The sequence below is a fragment of the Dromaius novaehollandiae genome, chromosome 4, assembly GCF_036370855.1.
Source record: "Dromaius novaehollandiae isolate bDroNov1 chromosome 4, bDroNov1.hap1, whole genome shotgun sequence".
NCBI classification, from domain to species: Eukaryota; Metazoa; Chordata; class Aves; order Casuariiformes; family Dromaiidae; genus Dromaius; species Dromaius novaehollandiae.
Genome location: NC_088101.1, coordinates 33,978,087 through 33,988,389, shown reverse-complemented (window position 1 = coordinate 33,988,389; position 10,303 = coordinate 33,978,087). Strand labels below are relative to the sequence as shown.

General features: G+C 40.6%; 1 protein-coding gene across 2 annotated transcripts; it reads left to right on the top strand.

The window, feature by feature from the left end:
* Positions 1-537: 537 nt before the first annotated feature.
* Positions 538-9,754, top strand: PCDH18 (protocadherin 18). 2 transcript variants are annotated; one of them, XM_026106156.2, is made up of 4 exons: positions 538-3,524; positions 4,474-4,562; positions 4,721-4,884; positions 8,321-9,754. In XM_026106156.2, the coding sequence occupies exons 1-4, from the start codon at positions 1,020-1,022 to the stop codon at positions 8,998-9,000; spliced, it is 3,438 nt and encodes a 1,145-aa protein (XP_025961941.1). In that variant the 5' UTR covers positions 538-1,019; the 3' UTR covers positions 9,001-9,754. The 2 variants fall into 2 exon arrangements, with proteins under 2 accessions (XP_025961941.1, XP_025961942.1); XM_026106157.2 differs by having other exon boundaries at positions 540-3,524; positions 4,477-4,562.
* Positions 9,755-10,303: the final 549 nt, after the last annotated feature.

The window sequence follows — 10,303 nt, the reverse complement described above, 5'->3', positions numbered from 1 at the left end:
CACACACACACACACACAAGACCCAAGTTCAGGCAAATCCAGCAGCACTGAGGACAAAAATCCTGCCAAAGGAAGCCAGATGAAGGACAGAAGTGTGCAAAATATTACTGACTTTAAAGACAAGATGAAGAGATCTCAAGGAATGAAGCAGAGCGCTCTCTGTTCCATTCAGAAGCACAGATGTTAAGGAAAAGCAGGTAACAGGGAAATAAGCAGCAAGAAGAGGCTCTTGAGACACAATTAGAGATACGTCATCTCTAGCTCATTTACTAAGCAAATGCGCTGAAAAGGTTTCAGTTAGTTAAGAAGGGAATCTGGAAAAATGTAAATGAGGAGAGCAGTTGGATTTTTTGCATCAGGAAGGAGCTGAATTAAAATCACAAAAGCCCGTTTAAAGTGTCCTAAAAAATAAAGAGGGCAAGAAGTTGATTTCAAGTTGTTCCTCAGTAATTTGTCCCCTCTTTGTTGTGGCACACTCGCAGAAAGTGAGCGCTGGCGGAGGAGCTGCCTCCCCCCCCCGGCAGCGCTTTTCGCCGTGACTTCACTGTCCTTGGCTTGGGCGGCTGGCTGATTGGCTGGACGGGATTCAACACATGCCGGGCAAAAGCTTTGTCTGAGTTGAAGTGAAGTTGCACAGATTTTAGACTGGAGTCAGCAATCAAGGGTGTTTAGTCTGCCGCTGAGCAGGGAGAGGGAAAGAGGATCTCTCTGCAAAGATACACTGCAGATCCCGCTGGCACCCGGCAATAAATGGATACTAACTGCTGAGGAGGAAAACACTGATGTGACAAATTTCAGCCTGGAAGAGGAGCAGGGAATCAAATGAGAAAGCTTGGATTGCATACAGATTGTACCTGGATGTCCTGGCACGGTGTGTATAAAAAAGTTTTCTGATCTAGTAAGATATTAATTCTCGGTTGATTATAAAAGACATTTTCAAGTTTTTGTGGACCAAATGTGTGCTGGCTTTAAGGTACCGAAGGAAGTTGAAATAATTGCTTTTTAACTTGCTTGGCAAAATGAATTGCAAAAACTTACAAATGCACCAAATTGGCAGTAAAATGCACTTTATATTCATTTTTGCACTGATGATAGTATCTTTCAATAAGGCTGTGCTGGGCAAGAATTTGAAATACAGGATTTATGAGGAGCAGAGAGTTGGATCAGTAATTGCAAGACTATCAGAGGACGTAGCTGATGTTTTATTAAAGATGCCTAACCCGTCCTCAGTTCGTTTTCGAGCCATGCAGAGGGGGAATTCTCCCTTGCTTGTAGTCCGTGAGGATAATGGAGAGATCAGCATAGGAGCTAAAATTGACCGGGAACAACTCTGCCAGAAAAACTTAAACTGCTCCATAGAGTTTGATGTGATCACTCTGCCCACTGAACATCTGCAGCTTTTCCATGTTGAAGTTGAAGTGCTGGATATTAATGACAACTCTCCCCAGTTTTCCAGAGCTCTTATCCCTATTGAAATATCAGAGAGCGCAGCTGTAGGAACCCGGATCCCTTTGGACAGCGCTTTTGATCCTGATGTAGGGGACAATTCCCTTCACACTTACTCACTTTCTGCAAATGATTTTTTTAGTATTGAAGTGAGAACGAGGACTGATGGGGCGAAGTATGCAGAGCTCATTGTGGTTAGAGAACTGGACCGGGAGTTGAAGTCAAGTTATGAACTCCAACTCACTGCCTCAGATAAAGGGGTGCCTCAGAGGTCTGGCTCATCCATCCTGAAAATAAGCATTTCTGATTCCAATGACAACAGCCCTGTTTTTGAGCAGCAGTCATATATAATTCAGCTCTTAGAAAATTCACCAGTTGGGACTTTGCTCATAGACCTCAATGCTACTGATCCAGATGAGGGCGCTAATGGTAAAGTTGTGTACTCTTTCAGTAGTCATGTGTCTTCCAAAATTATAGAGACTTTTAAAATAGACTCAGAAAAGGGACATCTGACCCTCCTGAAACAAGTGGACTATGAAATAACCAAATCCTACGAAATTGATGCTCAGGCTCAGGATTTGGGGCCAAATTCCATTCCAGCTCACTGCAAAATTATAATTAAAATTGTGGATGTGAATGACAACAGACCTGAAATTAACTTAAACTTGATGTCCCCAGAGAAAGAAGAGATCGCTTACATTTCTGAAGGGTCACCCCTGGACACTTTTGTTGCCCTAGTGAGAGTGCAAGACAAGGACTCTGGAGTGAATGGAGAGATAGTTTGCAAGCTCCATGGGCATGGCCACTTTAAACTTCAAAAGACTTATGAAAATAATTATTTAATCTTGACTAATGCCACTCTAGATAGAGAAAAGAGATCTGAATACAGCTTGACTGTAATAGCAGAGGACAACGGAACACCAAGTCTCTCCACAGTAAAACACTTTACTGTCCAAATCAGTGATGAAAATGACAACCCACCCCGCTTCCAGACAAACAGATATGAAGTTGTTATCTTAGAAAATAACTCTCCAGGAGCATACATCACATCAGTCACAGCTACAGACCCTGATCTAGGGGACAATGGGCAGGTTACCTACACTATTTTGGAGAGCTATATTTTGGGAAGTTCTATAACCACCTACGTGACCATCGATCCCTCCAATGGGGCGATCTATGCCCTGAGGACCTTTGATCATGAAGAAGTAAATCAAATTGCCTTTATGGTTCAAGCTAGGGACGGAGGGAGTCAGCAACTTGTTAGTAATACCACGGTTGTATTAACCATCATTGATGAAAACGACAATGCTCCTGTCATTGTGGGCCCAGCACTACGCAACAGCACAGCAGAAATCTCAATCCCTAAAGATGCTGGAATTGGTTTTCTTGTCACCAGAATAAGGGCTACGGATAGAGACTCTGGAATGAACTCTGAACTCAGCTGTTCCATAGCAGCCGACAATGAAAACAACATCTTTGTGATGGATCCCAAAACTTGTGACATCTCTGTCAATGTTAGTGTAGAATCAGTTCCAGCAAAACAATGGGAGTTTTTTGTGATAGTCCAAGATAAAGGCAGTCCTCAACTTAGCACTAAAGCCCTTCTGAAATGTACGGTTTTTGAGTATGTTTATTCATTTTCAAGCACTGAAGCTACTTTGGTAAGCCAACCCTCCCTGGATGTCTCTATGATAACAATTATATCCTTAGGATCAATCTGCGCCGTGTTGTTGGTCATTATGGTTATCTTTGCTACAAGATGTAATCGAGAGAAAAAAGACACCAGGTCCTACAACTGTCGTGTGGCAGAATCAACCTACCAGCACCACCCCAAACGACCCTCAAGACAGATCCACAAAGGGGACATCACCTTGGTGCCCACCATTAATGGCACTTTACCCATCAGATCTCACCACAGAGCTTCTCCGTCATCCTCTCCGACCCTGGAAAGGGGACAAATGAGCAGCCGGCAGAGCCACCACAGCCACCAATCGCTCAACAGCCTGGTGACAATCTCCTCAAACCACGTGCCTGAGAATTTCTCGCTGGAACTTACCCATGCCACTCCTGCCGTGGAGGTAAGGTCCACATTGCCCCTTGTGCCTCGGGCCACTCGTACGCTCATTGGGGAGTGTGGGGTATTCTGCATGCAAGCTGTGAGGGCAGGAGGCAATGAGATCTCTGTCCAGTGAAAATGCATCATGGATTGCCCTTTAGATGTTACAGCATTGCAGTTTTACTCCAGTGTCAACTGACTCCATTACCACAGGGAAGAGGATTAAATCTATTTTTGATAGCATTATTCCTTCATTCTCCCCTGTAAGGCTGAAAAAATGGAGTTTAAGATATGCAGTATTCCACTCTGGTTTACTAATCTTTCTCTTTCTTTCTTCCTTTCCTTCTCTTTCTCTCTGTGTAGCCCTGTTTAAGAAAGCATGCCACAGTATCTATATGTAGAAAGAACAGAGGAAATTCTCTCATTAATGGGGATTAAGAAATCTAAAAGGTTAAACACTGACACAGTTTAACTGTGTGATCATAGTGTATCTGATATATATGTGCACACAGTATCTTAAATTTTGAAACCATCCATGTAAATTTTTACTACAAATTCTATTCAGTAGCTTAAATGAGATGTGTCCCAGTGACTCTTTGCATGTAGTTTAATGAAATTTTATTTCTAGGAACCTGAAACGGCAAAGAGCCACTTTTAATCTATTACAGCAAAACCGAACTCCACCTCTGTTCAATTACTTGTTTTACTTGTTAATGAATTAGTTACTATGAGTTCAGCAGCTAATGAAGAGGAGTGCATTTCCTCATTGCAAAATGTCTTCAGATGTTTTCTGTGGCAGACACTGTACTGAAAAATAGTCTGCTGTAGTGCATTATATATGTACAGGAATTCAATTTAATTAAGTTTTAAAGGAAGAAAACACCTGAGAATTAAATTACCTTAGTGGTTGTAAAACCACCAGGAAATTGAGTTTTTATTTCAAGGAATCAGTCTTTTCACCTTTTCTTTAGCAGGTTTCTCAGCTTCTCTCGATGCTTCACCAGGGCCAGTATCAACCAAGACCAAGTTTTCGAGGAAACAAATATTCCAGAAGCTACAGGTAAGGATCTGGACTATTCTGCTAAGTTTGTATGTATGTATGTACATAAATATATATATATATATATCAGAAAACACAGGTATGTATTTTGTAATCAAGGTGGAATATAATGTACTTGAGATAATTTAATTCATCCATCACCACAATTCTGTTTACAGATATGCCCTACAAGACATGGATAAGTTCAGCTTGAAAGACAGTGGCCGGGGTGATAGTGAAGCTGGAGACAGTGATTATGATTTGGGTAGAGAGTCTCCAATTGACAGACTTCTTGGGGAAGGATTCAGTGACCTTTTCCTTACAGATGGGAGAATTCCTGCAGGTAAGAGCACAATGGAAGCTGCAAAGTTTATTTACGGTGCTGCCTGGCTGTTAACATTGATAAAGCTACTACGGAGAAAGCAAAAAATTCTTTAGCTTTCAAGTCTTGTGTTTCCTCCGCTTCATGATATATACTTAATTGAAACCTTCACATGTCTAGTAAAATAAAGACTCAGAGACAACTGAAAATCTGCCTGGAGCAGTGCCTACATATTTTCTGCAGTTATTCACATCATCATGAGCTGGCTCCAAATCTCCCCCAAAAGCGTCATCTGCTGTATGTCCTCAGATTTTTAATGACTGGGTGGATGTTTTTGCAAAACCAGACAGTTGTGGTTTGTTAAAAATACACTGAACTGTAATTTGGGAGATACTTTTCCCATAATGGGTTTGATCCGTAGGACTTCCAGAGTTCAAAAATGGATTATGGAGGTGGTCTCAAAATATGGATGGGAGAAGAGAGAGATGTATCTTTTTTCCCACTGAAAGATGAATTTGAATGGCAATGGAAAGATCTTAATATGTGCTGGATTTTAAATCCTGCAACCCTAATTTCTAGAAGAAAAAGCTTAAGAGAAACAGTTCAGGGGTAGAGGACAGAGGAGGGAAAAGCTTAGAAAAGGATGCGTGAAAGGAAGATAAATAAATACACACATGTACATATTCATGTATATTAAGTACCATTTTTAAATTCAAGCCCAGTTATACACTGAGTAAAAGAAGTGATGGGAAATCATGCTAGGTACAAATATGCGATTTTTCTAATGATTTTAATAATTATACCACCTCTGATTGTACCCTAGATCTTGAACCCATTTCAAATCAGGTTTAATTCTATCTATAACTGACAAGGCCAGATGATTTCCATCCAGTTTAAGGCTACAGCAAGACTAATTAATAATCACAAAGTCCTTTGAAGACAGAGGGGCATACTGCTTTGTAGCATGGTGCAGAATATGCTTCTCCCTGCAGTGCCACCCCCCATGCTGCCCAGAGCAGCCAGGAGCCTTGCAGCCCCCTCCCTCTGTTGCGACAGGAAATACCAGTGGAGGTGGTTGTACTTGGCCTTGGTGGGAGAGGGTTACACCCAGAAATATGCTGTAACCCTCCATTTTCTTGTTACACTAGGCAGGGGTAAGCCACAAAAGTGAAATCTGTTCTTCTTACACATGTTTACATTTAAACATTCAAAATTTCTTTGTATGTTTTGCTCCAGGCTGTCTTGTAGCACCTATCCAGGCATTCAGATATCTCCTCAGGCTAGTTTTGAGTACTCAATGTTTTTAAAACCAAAGACCTTCAAAAGTTACTACTGTTTTTCAAAATCTTTAACCTATGTCTGAAGCCTTAATATAATTTTTATCCTTGTCTCCCCCCATTCCTTCTACTCATTGCTCCGCCATGCAGCATGAGACATGTCTCATTCTCTCCTGTGGTTAGCAAAGCAGGGAGGGCTCTGCTCTAACTCTCCGTTGCCGGGGGAACTTAAGTGCAATGGTGTTTGCACTGGCACCCGTCCCCCGCAGCTGCCAAGGAATAGCTGTCCCCTTCCTGGTGGGCCGCGTGGGGCTGCCAGGAAGAGGGAGTGGTTCCCCTCTTGGTTAGCTGAAATGCCCATTAAACTCTTACAATTAGCTCTCTAAATATGAAACCAAAGGGTAGAATTTCCAAAAGCACCCAGCCTTAGCATCTCATCTAATTCAAATGAAGGAAAACTCCTGCTGAGTGCAGATGGAACTCAGTTTAGCTATCTAGAGGTGCTTTTAATCTCACACAGATGTCCATTTACTGCTATGCATGGTATTAATCCATCCGATAAGTGCGCTGAACCCATTTAGATAAGGCACAAACTGATCTGAACCCCCACTGCAATCTAAACAAGTAAAAAGAAAAAGAAAACTTTCCTGGAGGCTTCCTGGTCTCCATTTTGAAATGTTTCTGCACTGTCAGTCTGCAGAGGCAAAATGCTGTGAGAAAGTCCTTTCAGTTTGTCCTGTTAAGCTGGAACTAGAATGGAACAGAGCCAGTCCCTCGATACTTCAGAATGACATGGTGAGAAAGTTCAATAACTGTCCTTGGAAGACTTATTTCTATCACTTTTAACCTTCAGCAGTAAGTTTTAAGTTCTGCAAGAAAAAAATGCTGTTGTGCGTTTCTATTTTTTATTGCTGATTTGAGGACAGACAGTGCCACTATTCATGGTCTTTTGATCTTATGTTCAGGATTGTTGGTATTATTTTATACCAAAACCAATCCCGATAACATCATTGGCAAAAATCACATTAATTTAAAGGAAACAATCCTTAATACTAATGCAAAGCGTGACCATTGGAAGTCCCCCATTAGTTTACAAGAGTCTTCTTAATTAGAAGACTAATCCTAGCCTCCTGGGAGGAGTTGAGAGTTGGTCCAAGCACAGCGAATCAACTTTTTCTTTCTTCTGTCTTTTGTCTTTTCTAACTCTTAGGCATTTCCTGTAAAATAGCATGTGTGCTTTTCATACATGGGAACAAAGCACTTTAAAGCATTGCAGTCAGTTATACTGAAAATTCAACCACTGATACTTTCTAGGTTGCTTTTTTGCTTGAAGCTTACTGATCAGCAGGTCATTTGCAATACCTTGTGCAATATCCAGCCTGCAGCCTAAACCTATGCTCTTGAAGAAATTCGTACTCTTTCATGTAAGAAACAGAGAAAATATAAACTCAGAGGAATGTAAACGGCATTAGAAAATCAAACAGTATGATAGGCTGTTTAAAGCACAGAGATAAATAATACTGACAGTATTAGAGTATCACTTTATCAATCATTGCTACAGTCTAAGCTGAATATTCTGTTCGGTTCTGCCTACCCCACTGCAAAAGCAATTTTTGATAAGCTGAGTGGATCAAGAGCTAGTTAAGAAAACTGGGAGAACTTAGAGGGCATGACTGCAAACATTTAGTTTTAAAAGTGACATTTCATAGATATACAAAATATAAAGAGATGAAAGCAAAAAACTCTATTCTGTGTAGCAGAATCTAACCATTGATTGATAGGGCATTAGGAAAAAAGTTTCCTATGGTCAAAGTATACATAATACAAAAATTTTGGCATTTTTGAAAACCTTCTTTTTGGAGGTTAAGTCACTGATGCTATTTTTTCCCCCAGGATTTATATGTTTATCTTCTACCTTATTCAAAAGATCATATTGCTTTCTTATATTTTGTGTATTTAACATTCCTATTTCTTGACAACACTGGGAAACAAAAATACATTTAGATCCAGGCCTTTTGCATTTGCCATCTTCAGGCATAGAGAAAGTGAATCCAAACACCAGATTTGATAATCTCTGGTTTTCTGAGAAGTTCAGTCTTAGTCAGCCTCGTGCCTTAGTCCCTGTGAATATAAATGATATCTATAACAGAATGTTTACTCTGGTCTTTTCTCCATTGCAGCAATGCGGTTGTGCACAGAGGAATGCAGAGTCCTGGGGCACTCGGATCAGTGCTGGATGCCGCCGCTGCCCTCACCCTCTTCTGATTACAGACGTAACATGTTCATTCCTGGGGAGGAATTTCAGTCACCGCAGCAGCAGCAGCTGCAGCAGCAACAGCAGCATCAGGGCCTTGAGGAGGATTCACAGCCCGCTGACTCCAGCGAGAAGAAAAAGAGTTTTTCGACATTTGGTAAAGACTGTCAGAGTGAGGAGGAGTCAGGGGACACCTGTACCTCCTCTCTCCTCTCCGAAATGAGCAGTGTCTTCCAGCGCCTGTTGCCTCCCTCACTAGATGCCTACACAGAGTGCAATGAAATGGATCGCTCAAATTCGCTGGAGCGCAGGAAGGGACATTTGCCAGCCAAGACTGTAAATTATCCACAGGGGGTGGCAGCCTGGGCAGCCAGCACACATTTCCAAAATCCTGCCAGCAACAATGGGCCCACTCTGGGGACTCACTCGAGTGCGCAACCTTCCTCTAAGTGGCTGCCAGCCATGGAGGAAATCCCAGAGAATTACGAAGAAGATGATTTTGACAATGTGCTCAACCACCTCAGTGATGGTAAACATGAACTCATGGATGCCAGTGAGCTAGTGGCAGAAATAAACAAGCTGCTGCAAGATGTCCGGCAGAACTAGGTGTTTCAAAAACCTATTTTCCATATTTATGGAAAACTGGAAGGGGGAAAAAAAGAACAAAAAACAGACTGAAAAGAACGGGCATTGCCAATTAGTTGCATTTATCATAAATGTGTCTGTGTATGTTGAATATTAAAATACTGTATTTTCATATGTACACAATGCAAGTGTGATTATCTTTATCTGTATTTTAAAAATACATTTGTACCTTATATTTATGTGTAATTTAACAAATAAATTTTATTTTTGTACACCCACAGCAAGCATGTTTTCCTAAATGTATATAGATGGTACCATCCTTGTCAAACATCCAACATTCTTGCCACACATGTAAAAAAAGAAACAAAAAAGAGGATATTGCTTTCCATTATTATTTAAGTTTCAAATGTCACAAATTCAAACCACTGAAACGTTATCCAAACATTAATTTCAACAACTGATCCAACACCTTGTTGCAATGTTTCATTCTTATAATAAAGAGTTGTCAACTCCCATTAAGCCTAGAATGTCCTTTTTATTTTGATGTTGAATCATTTTCCCATTTAGTTAATGGATTAACTAAAGGCTGGGGCCTTCCTCTGCTTTGCAAATAAACTTTTTCCCAAGTGGACAAATCATGAAATTCAGTGATGAAACTTCTAATATTATCAGTACAAATAAAGGTAAACTTGTTCTACCATTGTTATACTGCAAATCTAGTTAAAGTTGGAGGTGTATACTTGAAAGCAATAAACACAGTATTTCTTACCTTGAACTGAATTTCTTGCCTTATGTAAACGTAGAATTGCAATTGATTGTTTTATCTATGTAAATGACACCAAAATTAAACTACTGTTGCATCTCCCAGGAAAGCAGTAGATTATAGCTATATTTGGCATCTGTTGTAAGTATGTCTATGTTGTATTTGCAATGTAGTATAGAAATGCTTTAACTTCCTAGAAAAGCACTATTTTGCTTTAAAACAGCAGGATTTACCTGCAACCTGCAGCTTCATTACCTCTTGCTGAATCCTGTGCTTCCAAAGCAAGGCTTCTAGTACTGAAGCAAACTCAGTGAAAACTCAGTAATTTATACTGCAGTGCCATTGCTCCTGGGGGTGAGCCAGCTGTGATTGCTGGGGTAATAGTTGGAGTCAGTCTGGTCCCTTTAATTCCTTTTTTGGAAGTCCTTTTGGAAAACATTTTTGGTTAGCCTGTCATACGTAGGAAGATTTTTGTTAACAGTAAACAAATTGTTTTTACTTTTGAGAAACATGGGAGGATTCCTGATGCTCATTTCAGGAGAAAAACTGGGATGTCAGGCT